This window comes from Rhinopithecus bieti, unplaced genomic scaffold (assembly GCF_001698545.2).
Source record: "Rhinopithecus bieti isolate Rb0 unplaced genomic scaffold, ASM169854v2 scaffold_14549, whole genome shotgun sequence".
NCBI classification, from domain to species: Eukaryota; Metazoa; Chordata; class Mammalia; order Primates; family Cercopithecidae; genus Rhinopithecus; species Rhinopithecus bieti.
In genome coordinates, this window is record NW_016808027.1 from 1137530 (window position 1) to 1154559 (window position 17030).

General features: G+C 42.8%; 1 protein-coding gene and 1 pseudogene across 5 annotated transcripts in view; both read right to left on the minus strand.

Annotated features, from left to right (window-relative positions):
• Positions 1–6015, minus strand: part of POLD3 (DNA polymerase delta 3, accessory subunit) — a 68104-nt gene extending 62089 nt beyond the window's left edge. For 3 of the 4 annotated variants that reach the window (XR_001887876.1, XR_001887875.1, XM_017885283.1), the window contains exons 1-2: positions 5833–6015; positions 4430–4485 (exon numbers count right to left, since the gene is read on the minus strand). Coding sequence is in view for 1 of the 4 variants with exons in the window: in XM_017885283.1 (XP_017740772.1) it covers positions 4430–4485; positions 5833–5892 (116 nt within the window). In the remaining 3 variants the exon portion in view is untranslated. Of the gene's footprint in view, positions 1–4429; positions 4486–5512 lie in introns of all 4 variants that reach the window. The other variant, XM_017885284.1, reaches the window with a different exon arrangement.
• Positions 6016–10533: 4518 nt separating this feature from the next.
• On the minus strand, positions 10534–11956 carry LOC108537643 (60S ribosomal protein L4 pseudogene; annotated as a pseudogene). The gene has a single exon (XR_001887877.1). The product of XR_001887877.1 is annotated as a 60S ribosomal protein L4 pseudogene (transcript).
• Between the last annotated feature and the right edge of the window lie 5074 nt (positions 11957–17030).

Consider the following 17030-nt stretch of genomic DNA (forward strand, 5'->3'; position numbering starts at 1 on the left):
CCCCCATGCCAACCCCCTGACCCGCAGCCCAACTGCAGGCCAATCTTCAAATTCCTGCCTCAATAATCTCATCAACCACCTCATGTCAGGAATCTGGAGCTCTGGGTTAACAGGTGGAGTTGTGGCTGATATACATGACACTCGGGTGCTGTGAGATTTGCAGGCAGTGACAAGTTTTAATTAAAAATTTTTCTTAGGCCAGGCACAGTGGCTCATATCTGTAATCCCAGCATTTTAGGAGGCCAAGGTGGGAGGATCACTTGAGGTCAGGAGTTTGAGACCAGCCTGGGCAACATAGCGAGATCTCGTTTCTACTAAAAAAAATAATAATAAGATAAAAAAAAATTAATCCTTTTAAAATTTAAACTTAAAAAAGCATAAGCAACAAAAGGAAAAATAAATAAATTGGACTTCATCAGCAATAAAAACTTCCATTGGCCAGGCATGGTGGCTCATGTCTGTAATCCCAGCACTTTGGGAGGCCAAGGCAGGGGCTTGAGCCTAGGAGTTCAAGACCAGCCTGGGACCAGCCTGTGAAACATGGTGAGACTCCATCTCTACAAAAAATTAAAAAATTAGCTGAGTGTGGTGGCATGCACCTGTAGTCCTGGCTACTTGGGAGGCTGAGGTGGGAAAATCACCTGAGCCCAGGGAAGTCAAGGCAGAAGTGGGCTGAGATCACACCACTGCACTCCAGCTTGGGCAACAGAGTGACATTCTGTCTCAAACAACAACAACAACAAAAAATGTCTGCACTTCAAAGCACACCATCAAGAAAGTACAAAGACAATCCACAGAATGGTAGAAAATTTTTGCAAATCATTTTTCAATTGGGGTCTTATCTTCAGAACATATAAAGAACTCTTAAAACTCAAAAACAACCAAAAATACCCAATGACAGAAATGGGCAAAATTTTGAATATCATTTCTCCAAAGATACACAAATGGCCAAGACGCATATGAAAATATATTCAGCATCATTAGTCATTAGGAAAATGCAAATCAACATCATTTATGAGATACCACTTCACATCCACTTGGGTGGTTAAAATAAGACATAACAAAAAGTTTTAGCCAGGTGTGGTGACGTACACCCGTAGAGCTACTTGGGAAGCTGAGGCGGGAGGATCCTTGAGTTCAAATCCAGCCTGGGCAACATAGTGAAACCCCATCTCAAAAAAAAAAAAAAAAAAAAAGAGTTCCTCCACGAGAAGTCTAAGGGAAAAAAAAAGCGTTAGTGTTGACCAGAATGTGGAGAAACTGAAATACTCATATACTGTTAGGACGGTAAGACAGTGCAGCCATTTTGAAAAATAGTTTGTCAGTTCCTCAAAATGTTAAACACAGAATTATCTCATAACCCAGCAATTCCAATCCTAGGTATAGATACTGATATGGTTTGGCTGTGTCCCCACCCAGATCTCAACTTGAATTGTAATAATCCCCACGTGTCAAAGACAGGACCAGGTGGAGGTAACTGAATTATGGGGGCAGTTCCCCCAACCTCTTATCATGATAGTGAGTTCTCACGAGATCTGATGGTTTTACAAGGGGCTTCCCACTTCGCTCAACACTCATTCTCTCTCCTGCCAACCTGTGAAAAGATGCCTTCCGCCAAGTCTCCTGAGGCCTCCCCAGCCATGCAGAACTGTGAGTCAATTAAACCTCGTCTTTATAAATTCAATCTCACATATGTCTTCATAGCAGCATGAGAAGGGACTAATACATATACCCAAGATAACTGAAAATATATGTTCATATAAACACTTATACATGAATGTTTTATACATGAATGTTCTTAACAGCATCATTCATAGCAGTCAAAATATGGAAATAACCCAAATGTCTATTAATGATGAATAAACAAAATTTGTTGTATCCATATATATTTGGAGACTGAATCACATCTCCAAAAAGATATGGTGAAGCCCTAACCCCCAATACCTTAAAATGTGACCTTATTTAGAAATAGAGTTATTGCACATGTAATTAGTTAAGACGAGGTCATATTGGAGTAGGGTGGATTCGTAATTCAATATGACTGGTGTTCATATAAGATACACATGCAAAGATACAGATACACAGGGAGAATGCCATGACAATGAAGGCAGAGATTGGAATTACACAGCTACAAGCCAAGAAATGCCAATGATTGCCAGCAAACCACCAAAGGTGAGAAAAAGTAAAGAATGAGATTCTTTCCTATAGATTTCAGAGACAGCACACAGCCCTGCCAACACCTTGATTTTTACTTCTAGCCTCCAGTACTATATAAGATATTAAATATCTGTTGTCTTAAGCCACCCAATTTGTAGTATATTGTTACGGCAGCCCTTGGAAACTAATAAATTATATAATGGGATATTATTTAGCCATAAGAACAAATTAAGTAGTGATGCATCCTAAGTGAAAAAAAAACAGACATTATAAGACTATATATGATTGCATTTATATGACATATTCAGAACAGGCAAATCTATAGGCAGAAAGATTAGTGGTTGTCTAGGGCTGAGGGCATAGAGGTAGGGGAGAAATGGTGAGTGAGTGATAGTGGGTAGTTTCTTTTTAGAGTGACGAATATGTTATAAAACTGTGGTGATGGTTACACAACTCTGTGAATATACTAAAAACTACTGAATTATACACCTTAAATTGGTGAATTATATCTCAATAAACTTTTTAAAGGGAGAATTACTAAAGAAATTAACAGAATGATATGACAGAGTTGGGGAGGGGTGGGGATACTTGAAATAGAGGATTAGTAAGATTCCTTACAAGTGGTAACATATAAAATCTGAGCTGAAATCTGAAGGACGAGGACAGCTGAAAGAGCATTCCAGGCAGAGGAATCCTAAAGTGAGAATAAGCTTGGCATATTTGGAGAACAGAAAGGCAAATATGGCTAGAATATAGTAAGTGAGGTAGAAGTGGTATGAGATGAAGTTGGGTAGATAGGCAGGAGCTAGACAGTGCATTAATGCTACAAAAATTAGAGGTAATCAGGTAGCTACAGTAAAATTGCAGGCATCTTCATTTCACCTTTAGGGAACTCTAGTTCACAGTATACAACTTTATATCCCAATAGGCTTAGTAATAGTTGCCTAATTTCACTTTAAACATCCATAACCACAACGAACAATAACCCATAGGTATCCATTCCCAAAGTTAACTGAACCTCTTGGGTTTGGGCCAGCTGCTCTTGGGCAATCTCAGTCAAAACTAGTCCCAATCTATCCCTAGGCTAAGACTTTCAGGTTTGAAAGCCTAACCATCACCACCAAAATCAGACTCCTAAACCTGCCTAACACTAACTCAGATAGAGTCAAAGCAACCCATTCTAGAGACTAGGAACTTTCTAAGACTTGTGGAATGTTCTTAAGGCTCAAAGAAAGTTCCTATGGCTCCTTCAGGCATGGTGGCTCACACCTGTAATCCCAGCAATTTGGGAGGCTTTGGCAGGCGGATCATTTGAAGTTAGCAGTTTGAGATTAGCCTGGCCAACATAGTGAAATCCCATCTCTACTAAAAATATAAAAATTATCTGGGTGTGGTGGTGGGCGCCTGTAATCCCAGCTACTTGGGAGACTGAGGCAGGAGAATTGCTTGAACCTGGGAGGCAGAGGTTGCAGTGAGCTGAGAGCACGCCTCTGCACTCCAGCCTGGGTGACAGAGCAAGGCTCTGCCTCAAAAAAAAGAAAACGGAAAAAAAAAAGTTCGTACGACTCAAGAATAGAGAAAACTCAGACCATCCTTAGGAATAAAACAAACTAAATGAGCAATTAACCCAATATTTGTGTCCTCAACCTGTTTACTAATTCCCCCTTTTGGGACATAGATGATACTGGCACCTATGCAGGTCAAAACATTCTAAAGTTATTTCAAAAGCTTGCCTTTTCCCCTCTGGTTTCAAACTGGATCAAGGTTTCAGTAAGAAAAGGTGGTATGGCAAAATTCAAGAACAATAATGTTCTGCACCAGCCTAAACATATTCTTTTCAGTTTCACTTAAATAGTTCTCCCATCACATGAGCCTAAGAAGAACATGTGAAAACATAGTGAAGATGTAAGAAACAAACATACAAATCCGAGATGTAAACAGAACTGGGCAGGCCATTTAATAAATTTGAATTAACAAAGTGATGTTAACCAGAGCCCAAGGCTGCAAATAAATCCAATAAATTTACCATCATACCTTTATACATTTAGGTTGCTGCAAAAGTAATGGCAAAACCACGATTATTTTGCACCAACCTAATACAAGTCCACCAATATTTTAAACAAGACAAAAGGTAGTAAAAAGAGTATTATTTTCATTTACCCAGAAAATTAGCTCTAATCTATAGGCTATCTGTAGAGTTAAAAGCAAAGCACAAAAAAAAACAAAACAAAAAACTCCAATGTGATTAAAATTGGTAGTAAATTGGACTTACTGTTTGGCCTGGTTAACATGAACCCCTAGGGTATAGCTCAGCCATTTGTATGTCACCTGTAAGAAGAAAAAAATTTTCAAATGTTTTATTAGATGACTCCAGAGTGCGGATCAGTCCCGAGGGTCTGTTCCTAAAGATTCCTATTCTTAGATGGTTATGCCTTATAAATTACAACAAATGCCACTGCAGCTTTGCCAAGAACTATCTATCTGGGTAGGCAGGACCAAGTTATTTATCTTAAAAATGCTAGTAAGTTTGTTTCATGAACTAATGAAAATAATCTAAAAGACAGGTTGAACATACCTAACAGAAAAAGCTCTCATTTTCCTCACATTCCTTGTTTTACTTAGGCCCTTTCCTCATGATGTCTTTTTTTTTGGGACCACCAGCCAAACCCATCCTAAAACTCATGCAGAAGCTAGATGACTTTAAAGTGTGATGTCTCAGAAACTTCTAAAGAAAGTTACACCCATGCAAACATTAAAGGGGGCAGGTGGTGCAGGGGTCAGGAAATGAACAAAGTGGGTAAATATTTTTATAAGAGATCAGATTGGGAACTACCAGCATCAAGCCTTCATCCCTCTTAGACCCAGGATGCCTGCACTCTCTTCTCTCAAAGTCTCTTCCAATTCCAAATGTCAAGCTTCCAATAGTTAGAAGACTTGCACAGGTTAGGCAAAGGCAGTGTGATGTAGAAGAAAGCATTAGTAAGAGGACAGACGTAGGCTGAAAAATTGCCTATCCTTTACCAACCGGAAATAAACAAGTTATTTGGCCCCTCAGATTCAATTTCCTCATCTAAGGATACCACCACCGACCTGGGGTAGGTTGCGGGGAGGTCACTGTAAAGATTAAAGTGCCTTGGCACACAGCATGCACTCGATCATCAAGGTTTGAAAAGTGCACTCACATCCATCATCTCGCTTGATCTTTACCGCACCCCTGTGAGGCGGGTCAAACCTCTATCAATGCTTAAATTTCCAGGAAGAGGAAACAGTATCTGGAGGTTACACAACTTGTAACTTAACACAGTTAAGACACGATTTCCTCAACTATAAACGTAAAACTTTAAACGCCAACCACCTTAAAAGATAGGTGTAGGGACGCCTTAGAAATACTCAGCCAACGGCCCTCCCTCCGCGCCCGGTCTCCGCGGCTCCAGCCCCAGGCTCTGTTCAGAGCACGCCCACCCAAGGGACGCGGACTTCCGTGTGTGCCGGAGGACCTTCCCGACGAGTCCTCGCTCGCCCTGGGGCACAGAGCTCTCCCAGGTCCCCTCGTGGGGACCTGTCTCCCCCTGCTCCCCACGAAGCCACCGCAGAGAGAGGGTCAAGGCTCCCGCCGCCCCAGCAGGGCCCAGGACCCCAGTCGCACGCCCGCGTTCCCCAGTAGTAGCTGCTCACGATCTTGTTTTGGTCCGTGACGAACTCGTCTATATTTTCCAGATAAAGCTGGTCCGCCATGGTGCGGCAGCGCTGGGACCCGCCTCTAGCCCCTTTCTCAACCACAGACACAGCTCCCGCCGGCGGGAAACGTCTTTGCTCCCTCCCAGGTCCCGGGTCGTTTCCCCGGCAACGGAAGCGACGCACTACGGCGGCCCTCTGTGAGTCAAACTAGTTATGCAGACGGCGCAGACTGAAGTAGGCAGAGCTAGTATGAAACAGCGAAGTGCGGGGCCTCCTGGCTAGTTTTTTCCTATACCTACGTGCTTGTGTTAAAGTTTAATTTATAAATTAGGCACAGTAAGAGATTAACAAAAATAACTAACGATAAAATAGAACAATTATTATTATTATACTGTAATAAACATTAGTGAATATGGTCTCTCAACAGATGTCATTGGATATAATATTTCCCTACCGAGGTTGGCTGCGGGTGATGAAACCCGGGAAAGCCTGGATAAAAAGGAACTATTGAAAACAAGTAATTTTAGTAGTGCTGCCAACTGGGGAAAAGTACTGCCTGTTATAATCCCTCAGAGTTGAGAAATTAGGGAAGGTTTTTCCAGAGGGGATGAGGAGAGGCTGAGTGTTTCGGATAGAGGCAGGAGAATTTGCTGGAAAAGAGTTCATTATCTCTGGATTATTAGGAGAAGAGGCGGGTGAGAGACACTTGGGAGAAACCAAATAGTTGTGCCTAGGAGAATGTGAAGAGGTGCATGAGCTGTGTTCTCAGGAAAACTTGGAGAAAAGTTATCAGGTTGTGGAATTTCAACTCAAATTTCTCCTAGTATCACCCCCCAAAAATCTTTAATAATTGACTTCAGCATAAGCTGGTGCAGTTCAGTACCGCAGCTGTAGTGCATAAGTGAATCAGACTTACTGGGTTTGAATCCTCGTTTTGCAGTTTGTTGTGTAAACTTAGGTAATTCTTTAGCCACTAGGAGCCTATTTCCTTATCTATAAAATGGGAATAATAACAGTACCTATTTCAAAGGCTTGTTGCAACATGCATTCATTCAAAGCACAGCAAAATCCTGAAAAAGGCCAGATACTATTCTGAGTGCTGAAGTGCTGGGGCTGCAGCTATGAACAATAATAAACCGAGCCTGTTCACATGTAGCTTACATTCTGAGATATTTAAGTGAAGGATAGTGGTGGTTTAAAATTAGGGGAGCAGACCGGGTGCGGTGACTAACGCCTGTAATCCCAGCACTTTGGGAGGCCGAGGGGAATGAATCACCTGAGGTCAGGAGTTCGAGACCTGCCTGGCCAACATAGTGAACTCCTGTCTCTACTAAAAATATAAAAATTAGCTGGGCATGGTGCCACGTGCCTATAGTCCCAGCTACTCGCGGGGCTGAGGCAGGAGAATGTCTTGAATCCAGGAGGTGGAGGTTGCAGTGAGCCAAGATCATGCCTCTGCACTTCAGCTTGGGAAACAGAGGGAGACTCAGTCTAAAAATAAAATAAAATGGCTCGGCACAGTGGCTCACACCTGTAATCCCAGCACTTTGGGAGGCCGAGGCAGGCATATCACCTGAGGTCAGGAGTTTGAGACCAGCCTGGCCAACATGGCGAAACCCTGTCTCTACTAAAATACAAAATTAGCCAGGTGTGGTGGCACATGCCTATAATCCCAGCTACTTGGGAGGCTGAGGCAGGAGAATCACTTGAACCTGGGAGACAGAGGCTGCAGTGAGCTGAGATCATGCCACTGCACTCTAGCCTGGGAAACAGAGTGAGACCCCCTCTCAAAATAAATAAATAAAGTAGGGTAGCAGTACCGGACACAGTAGGTCACACCTACAATCCCAGCGCTTTGGGAGGCCGAGGCAAGGGGATCACTTGAGCCCCAAGATTTTGAGACCAGCCTCAGCAACATAGTGAAACTCCGTCTCTACTAAAAAAAAAAAAAAAAAAAAAAAGCCATGGTGGTGGTGCAAGCCTGTGGTCTGTGGTCCCAGCTCTGAAGTGGGAGGATGGATTGAGCCCAGGAGGTACAGGCTGCAGTGAGCACTTGATAACGCCACTGCATACAGCCTGGGTGACAGGGTGAGACCCTGTCTCAAAAAATAGTAATTTTTTTTTTTTTTGAGACGGAGTTTTGCTCCTGTTCCCCAGGTTGGAGTGCAATGGCGCAATCTCGGCTCACTGCAACCTCTGCCTCCTGGGTTCAAGTGATTCTCCTGCCTCTGCCTCCCAAGTTGCTGGGATTACTGGTGCCCACCACCACGCCCAGCTAATTTTTTGGATTTTTAGTAGAGACAGGGTTTCGCCATGTTGGCCAGGCTGGTATTGAACTCCTAACCTCAGGTGATCCACCCGCGTCGGCCTCCCAAAGTGCTGGGATTACAGGCGTAAGCCACCGTGCCCAGCCATTTTTAAAAATAGAGTAGTGATAGTGGAAATTGAGAGAACTGAGTGACTTGAGTTTTCTGCTAGTCGGCAAAACCTGCTGATGAATTAGATGAGTGGAGTGTGGAAAAAACAGGAATCAAGGAAAATACCTAGATATGGAACATAAATCTTTAGGTAAGTGGTGATGCCCTTGACTGAGACATGAAAAACTGGAAGCAGATGAGAAAATCAAATAATTCTATTTGGCCAATTATAAATGAGGTAATATACCTAAAACCCTCACGCAGTACCTGCACACAATAAAATCTATAATCATTGACTATTACATTATTATATACCAGACACACTGTACCAGGTACTTTGAGAGCAATATTTCATTTAGTCCTCATAGCAATGCTGCAAATGCATTATATTGTCCATATTTTATTTATTTATTTATTTATTTATTTATTTATTTATTTATTTATTTATTTTGAGATGGAATTTTGCTCCTGTTGCCCAGGCTGGAGTGCAATGGCGCAATCTCGGCTCACCGCAACCTCCACCTCCTGGGTTCAAGCGATTCTCGGGCCTCAGCTTCCCGAGTAGCTGGGATTACAGGCCTGCACCACCATGCCCAGCTAATTTTGTATTTTTATTTTTATTTTATTTTATTTTGTGTATGTTTCAACATCTAAAATACAAATATTCTTGTACCTAAAAATTGTAACTTTTTTTTTATACTTTAAGTTCTAGGGTACATGTGCACAACCTGCAGGTTTGTTACATATGTATACATGTGCCTTATTTTGTATTTTTAGTAGAGACAGGTTTCTCCATGTTGGTCAGGCTGGTCTTGAACTCCCAACCTCAGGCAGTCCACCCGCCTCCGCCTCCCAAAGTGCTGGGATTACAGGCTCATGCCACCATGGCCGGCCTATTAATTTATTTTGTTTTATTTTTTGAGATGGCGTCTCGCTCTGTCGCCCAGGCTGGAGTGCAGTGGCACGATCTTCACTCACTGCAATCTCTCTGCCTCACAGGTTCATGCGATTCTCATGCCTCCACCTCCTGAGTAGCTGGGATTGCAGGCATGCACCACCACACCAAACTGTATTTTTAGTAGAGAGGGGGTTTTGCCTTGTTGGCCAGGCTGGTCTTGAATTTCTGACCTCAAGTGATCTGCCCGCCTCTGCCTCCCAAAGTGCTGGGATTACAGGTGTGAGCCACTGCACCTGGCCATTGTCCATATTTTAGAGACTAGACTGTTGAGGCTTAGAGAGAAGTAGATTTTTCCAGGATTATTAGGTGGTTGCTGTGGGATCAGAACTCAGGCCTCTTGTCAGTGCTCCACAGGAGTGGGAAGTAAGTCAAGATAATTGGCCAGGGAAGAGTCTTGATACTATCCCTATGCCAAATGGAGCAGATGACAGTGAAGTGGCTACATTGTGTGGGCTATATACCATACCCTGGGGTTGGTAGTCTGGCGCCAAGAAAATTTAGGACACTAACACAAAGAGTTTAGGAGCAGAGGTTTAATAGGCAGAAGAGAAAGAGAAACAGTTCTCTTTATATAGAGAGAGAGGGGTCTCCTAGTGATCATGGTGGCAGATGCGCTGGACTTTGTAGTCCAGCTTGAGGAGGCGGTGTCTGATTTATGTAGGGCTCACAGATTGTTTCGATCAGGTGTGACATTTACATAGCCCAGGGAGAAGGCTGGTATCCCCACCCTAATCTTATGATGCAAATGAACTCTCCTTGGCTGGCACCATCTTGTCTGCTCCTTACTGTACACGTGGCTAGCAGAGAAGGGATGATGGAGCCGCCATCTTGAACATGTCTAGTCCCTAGTTCCTGCCCACATTCACCCGTGCAAGCTCCCAACTTGCTTGTCTACATCTGCAGCTCGACTTTACAGGCTGGTCTTTGTTATAAAATGATTTGGGGCTGCTTTTCATTAAAAAGAAAAGCCTTACCGTGGACTCCTATCCTCTTACTATCTGCCTAAGTGATTTCTTCTTAACTCCTATATCAACCACACTGTTTAGAGTACCCAGCCCAACCCAATGGACATGCCAATATTAGGGTTGAATGACTTAGCTGGATTAGTGATTACCCTTGGTAGGGTAGAAACTGGAAGGGAGTATGAGGAGGCTTCTGAGATGAAGGTAATGTTCTTGATCTTGGTGCTGGTTGCATGGTGTGTTGAGTTTGGAAAATGATTTGAGGTATATACTTTTGATATGTATATATAGTTTTCTACATGGATGTTTGCATTAATCAAAAGTTTAAGGAAATTGATTATTTGAGGAATCTTTTTTTTTTTTTCTCACTGCCTGTATGATCAGGTATTTTTTCAAAAGAAGCTGTCCAAAATGATGTGACCCTTATGAGATAATCAAATTTAAGAGTTTATGCAGCAGGCTTCTTTTCCTCTGTAGTAGGTTTCTTTTCTGCAGGCTTCTTTTCAGGGGCTGATTTCTTGGTAGCTGCTGCCTTTTTTCCCACTAGAGGTTTCTTCTGCTTCTTAACACCAACAGCAGCCTTCTTTCCTTTCTTACCTACCACAGGCTTCTTGCCTGCAACTGCCGCCTTCTCATCTGATTTGGCTTCTAGTGCTGCTGCTGCAGCAGCTGCCTTATCCACCCGGAGCTTGTGATTCCTGGCCTGGCGAAGAATGGTATTCCGGCGCATGGTCTTTGCATATGGGTTTAGCTTCAACATGATTCTCAGGTTTTTCAGTGGGTTCTTTAGGACTCTGCGATGAATCTTCTTGCGTGGTGCTCGAAGGGCTCTTTGGATCTCTGGGCTTTTCAAGATTCTGCTAAGATCTGTATTAATCATCTTGTGCATGGGAAGATTGTAGTTACTCTTGAGGGAAGCGGCTTTACGCCAAGTGCCATACAATTCATCTAACTTCCGGAAAGCACTCTCAGTCCAAATGCAGAAACGTCCCACATGCCCACCAGGAGCAAGCTTCAAAATGTTCAGTTTGCTTACATTAAGCAGAGTAATTCCAGGGATGTTTCTGAAAGCCTTGATGATGCCATTATCCTCATTATAGATGATGCACGGCCCCCTGCGCTGGATACGGCGACGGTTTCTCATTTTGCCTTTGCCAGCTCTCATTCGCTGAGAGGCATAGACCTTTTTGATATCATTCCAGGCTTTAAGTTTCTTAAGGAGCAAAACAGCTTCCTTGGTCTTCTTGTAGCCTTCAACTTTATCTTCCACTACCAAAGGAAGTTCAGGAACTTCCTCAATACGATGACCTTTAGACATGACCAGTGCTGGTAGGGCTGAGGCAGCCAGGGCAGAACAGATGGCATATCATTTTTGGGTTGTGTTCACTCTACAATGCCAACAGTGCCAGGTTTTGGTTGGTGCAGACATTCGGCCTCCACAACACATGTCTCCAAAAGCACCCTGCCAGAGCGGTGAGTCCCACCACCTGGAACTCTGGGAATTCGAGCCACAGCTCTGCCAGTACCCCAAGACTCAGCACTGGTCTGATGACCTGCTAATTCACTGACAGCGTAGGGCTGTCTGTTGTTTTTGCGCAAGTTGGTATGAACAAAGTTCACAATATCTGGTCGAATAGGAGCCTTGAATACAGCAGGCAAAGTGACATTTTTGCCAGATGACTCCCCCTTTTCAGAGTACACCAATATCAGTGGGAGAGCACATGCCATGGCAGAGAGAGGAGACAGCCACGCTCCTCTCACCCCGGCTGCTGCCACAGGAAAAGGTATTTGCGGAATCTTAACTACAGTGGCAAGCCTTCTCAAACTAGGAAAATAGAAAATAGGTAGAGGTATTAGAAAGACTGGGTTTAATCTTAACCTTGGACAATAGAAAGGAAATTCTGGGAAGAAGGGATAATGGGCAAAAGTGGTGCAAAGCAAGGCAGTAATTATCAAATCAAGATAAATAATGAAAGGTATCTCTAAGTCTGGGTTGGGATAATGGGACTAGAAAGGAATGACTACAGCTGTGCACAGGATTGGGTAGACTAGGGGTTGAGAGTGTACATTAAGGGCAGGAGAGCTGGAGGGGGAAGAAAAGAGATAGCTTTTCTGTTTCTGTGTCTAAGGTCTACCCAGTTTGACTATTCCTTTTCCAATTTGGAGGGTAACTGAATGAAAAGCATATGGGCTTTGGAAACAATTTTCTTGTAAAAGCAAGAAAGCAAACAAACAAAAATCTGGGCCTGAATCCCAGCTTTACCACTTACTAGCTGTGTGGCTTTAGGCAAATCATTTAACCTCTTTTATCATCTTAAAAGAAGAGATAATAATATCCAGCGATGTACAGATAAATGTGTAATAACCAACTTGCTAAATAAAAAAAGCCCTGATCTGAAGTGGTTGCACTTCTGTGGTATAAATGCTCCACATGGCAAAATTCAAGCTACAGATATTGATGCCATAGAATGCAGAGTTAGGAAGAGTTGCACAGTATCACACCATTATTTCCACCATACAGACACAATAAACATAAATGACCTAAAGAGCATAGATAGGCCAGGCACAGTGACTCACATCTGTAATCTCAGTACTTTGGGAGGCAAAGACAGGAGCATCCCTTGATCCCAGGAGTTTGAGTCCAGCTTGGGAAACATAGTGAGACCTGTCTCTCTAAAAAAAAAACAAACAAACGAAAAGAGCATAGACAGTAGTAAAATACTTAGGAAGTGATGAAATTTGAATATTTATTGCCTTGTGTTTAATATAATTTGATTGTACATTTATATAATTTAATTTTTAGTAATGTCTCTGTTTAACTGACTTGCAAACTTTCTGAAAATTTAACATTCAGCTCTCATAAGCAAGTACCGGCCAGCCCTCCTGCATCACTGTAAATAATGTATCTACCTTGCATGATTGAGAGGGTTGAAAGTAACATGCTCTGTGCCTGGGAGATAACTAAGCCTCCATAAATGGCAACTGTTATTGTATAACAAACACTTACATACCACTGACTATATGACAGGCTCCATTCCAAGTGCTTTACAAACATTAACCCATCTAATCTCCATAACAACCCTGGAAAGTAAAGCATGTTGTTATTCCCTTTATTCAGAAAAGTAGACTCTGTCACAGAGAGGTTAAATAACTTGCCCAAGGTCACAAAGCAACAGAGCTAGAATTATAACCCAGGCAATCTGGCCACAGCATCCATGATCTTAAACACTGTGTTTTGCTATCTCATTATTAGTTTACAACTGTACGTATAAAACCAATAATAAGTACAGTAAACTCTAACATGTTTTATTGCAGAATTTTGGGATTCCTGTGCACATCAGTCAAGTGAGAATTGCTTTCAGTAGAAACCAAGTAACAAATTGGATATGTTGAGTATCACATGATATGACAACATAGAGTCCAGGCAAAAGTTAATATTGAAAGTTTTGGGTCAGGTGTTGGAGGTAAGGGAAGGTTGTGGGGAGTATAGACCTTTGATTAGATTTGGAAGGGAACTACAGCTAGCAAATGCCAGTGAAGAAGCCTAGGACTGTGTCCAGGAGATTAGTATTTTATCTAGATAATGCCTGAAGGCTTCATTTTAGGGTCAAAAGTAAACCAGAAAAGAGTCCAGAAAAGAGAACTCCTCTGTACTTTTACTCCCATAAATCCTAAATGAAGAGTGTTGTAGGTTGTATACATTGCTTGGATGATAATAACTATCATTTATTGGGCACATACCGTGTTTTGAGTACTTTGCCTAGAGTGGCTCATTTAATCCTCAGCCAATCCTGTTAGATTCAATTATCCCTTCACCAAAAACGGGCCCAAATTTGAGATTGATTTTGTGTTGTCAATGGGACGAGTGAGTAGAAAACAATTCCATGTAAGTTCTAAGACAAGGTTTGCTTAAACAAATAATTAAGTAGTAGGTAGTAAGTAGGACTTTACAACTAGCCTCATCCTAATGTAACAATAATAATGACATCACCACCACCAGCATCTAATAGCTTCTTAATAAATGTTTACTGATTTAGTTTTTTTGTTTGTTTGGTTGTTTGGTGTTTTGAGACAGAGTCTCGCTCTCTCACCCAGGCTGGAGTGCAGTGGCACGATCTTGGCTTGCTGCAACCTCTGCCTCCTAGGCTCAAGCAATCCTCCTGCCTCAGCCTCCTGAGTAGCTGGGATTACAGGCACCTGCCACCACACCTGGCTAATTTTTATATTTTTAGTAGAGATGGGGTTTCACCATATTGGCCAGGCTGGTCTTGAACGCCCAACCTCAGGTGATCCATCCGCCTTGGTCTCCAAAGTTCTGGGATTACAGGCATTAGCCACCGCGCCTGTCCTAACTTAGGTGTAATTACACTAAAAGCAGTGAGATTTAAGGGGAAAAATATAGGATTGAGAAACAAGGAGACCTCAGAGAGTGTCCACTATGAATTACCATTCACTACATGTGTAGGCACTATGCTAGGCCTTTTACTTGAATATTTTCATTTAATCTTTGAAACGACCGATAAAGTATTATTACTTACCTACTAGTATCTCTATTTTATAGATGTCATTTAGCTTAAATTATTATCCCTATTGTACAGATGAAGAAACTGGAGCTCAGAGAAATTAAGTAAGTGGTAAAGATGTGTTTCCGGCCCAGGTGTGCCCAAACCCCATGTTCTCAACACTGTGGTTGTCTTTACACGATAGCATTTGGCTGATTTTTGTTTTCTTCTTTGTATCTATTTTTTCTTATATGTGTTTGGAAGTTTTAACAAGAGTCTGTATCATTTTTATTTATTTATTTTTTTGAGATGGAGTTTCACTCTTGTTGCCTAGGCTAGAGTGCAATGGTACGATCTCAGCTCACTGCCACCTCCGCCTCCCGGGTTCAGGTGATTCTCCTGCCTCAGCCTCCCGAGTAGCTGCGATTACAGGCATGCACCACCACACCCAGCTAATTTTGTATTTTTAGTAGAGATGGGGTTTCTCCATGTTGGTCAGGCTGGTCTCAAACTCCCCACCTCAGGTGATCTACCCGCCTCAGCCTCCCAAAGTGCTGAGATTATAGGTATGAGCCACTGCACCCGGCCAAGAGTCTGTATCATTTTTATAATCAGAAAAGAATGAACATATTTTCATTTTGAAAAAAATGGAGCATTTAGCAATGTTAAATTAACTCTTTTTATTCCAGTCATCTGTAATGTTTCCCTATTTAAAATGTGAAAGGTGGCCGGGTGAGGTGGCTCATGCCTATAATCCCAGCACTTCGGGAGGTCGAGGCGGGCAGATCGCCTGAGGTTGGGAGTTTGAGACCAGCCTGGCCAGCATGCAGAAACCCCATCTTTACTAAAAATACAAAAATTAGCTGGGCATGGTGGCAGGCACCTGTAATCCCAGCTACTCGGGAAGCTGAGGCAGGAGAATCGCTTGAACCCAGGAGACGGAGGTTGCAGTGAGCCTAGATCGTGCCATTGCACTCCACCCTGGGAAACAGAGTGAGACTCCATTTCAAAAAAAAAAAAGATGTAAAAGGCAATCTCCAAAAAGGACTAGAACCACCATTCCTACCTACAACATCTTAAATGTCACTTAAAAAAAAAAAAAAAAAAACCCAAAAAAAAACACTCACTCCTTATTCCTTAAGGATGGTGCCTCATGTTGAGAACAAAAGCAGTTCTCCAGAAGCCAGAATAATCAATCAGCCAAAGCATTTTCTAACCAAAGGAGAGGCCAGACAAAACTGTCGGGGATGTTGGCGTCAGGTGCCACCAGCAGTGGGAACCATAGGACCTCAGCCTCCATGCCTCAAAAAAGAACCTAAGTGTCAGAAGTAGAAGGCTGACCCTCCTCTGTCTTCTTCTTCATCCCCGCCTCATCCCAGAAATAATCGCATCAGAGAGTCTAATGATTCTGATAGGGCATGGAGTGGGAAATCTAGACAGGGCTCAATATTGGGGCAGGGTGATGAGCAATCAACCTTTGTGCAGGCAGGATTCCCAGACTCAGAGGAGGGAAGGAAGCCAGGCCTCTGCACAGGAAAGGAAGCCCTTGGGGGCCACTTAGGAACCCTACCAGTTGGCTGGCCTTCAGGGATACTACAGGTTTATTGGTGGTAACATTCCAAGCGGGGTAACAGGTCAACTAAGATGTAGAAGATTAAAGTAATCTTAAGACCGGGCTCTGTGGTTTACGCCTATAATCCCAGCACTTTGGGAAGCCAAGGCAGGAGGATCGCTTGAGGCCAGGAGTTTGAGACCAGCCTGGCCAACATGGGGAAACACTGTCTCTACTAAAAAATACAAACATTAGCCAGGTGTGGTGGCTCACGCTTGTAATCCCAGCTACTTGGGAGGCTGAGGTGGGAGGATTACTTGAACCTGGCAGGTGGAGGTTGCTGTGAGCCGAGATCCTGCTATTGCACTCTAGCCTGGGCAACAGAGTGAGACCCTGTATCAAACACAAAACAAAATAAAACAAAACAAAAAAAGAAGTAATCTTAACACCAATATATTTCTTGTTGACACAGATGTATTTAGTAATTAGATCACTCATTCATTCATTCATTCATTCATTCATTTGATGAACATTGCTAAAGGCCTCTTGTATACCAGGCTCTATGTGATTAATGGGGACACAGCATGGTCTTCATCTCTGGGAGTTTACAGTCTGTATAGGGCAAACAGCAATACAGTGTGAGGGAATCACAGCGTGCCAGAAAACTCAGAGGAGGCAGCTCACCTAGCCCAAAGATCAGAGGAAATCAGGGAAAACTCTGGGCCTGGATACCAGGAATATATACCATGTAATCCTTCCTTTCATTTGGCAAAATATATAAAATGAAATCAGAGTGCTGTCTTT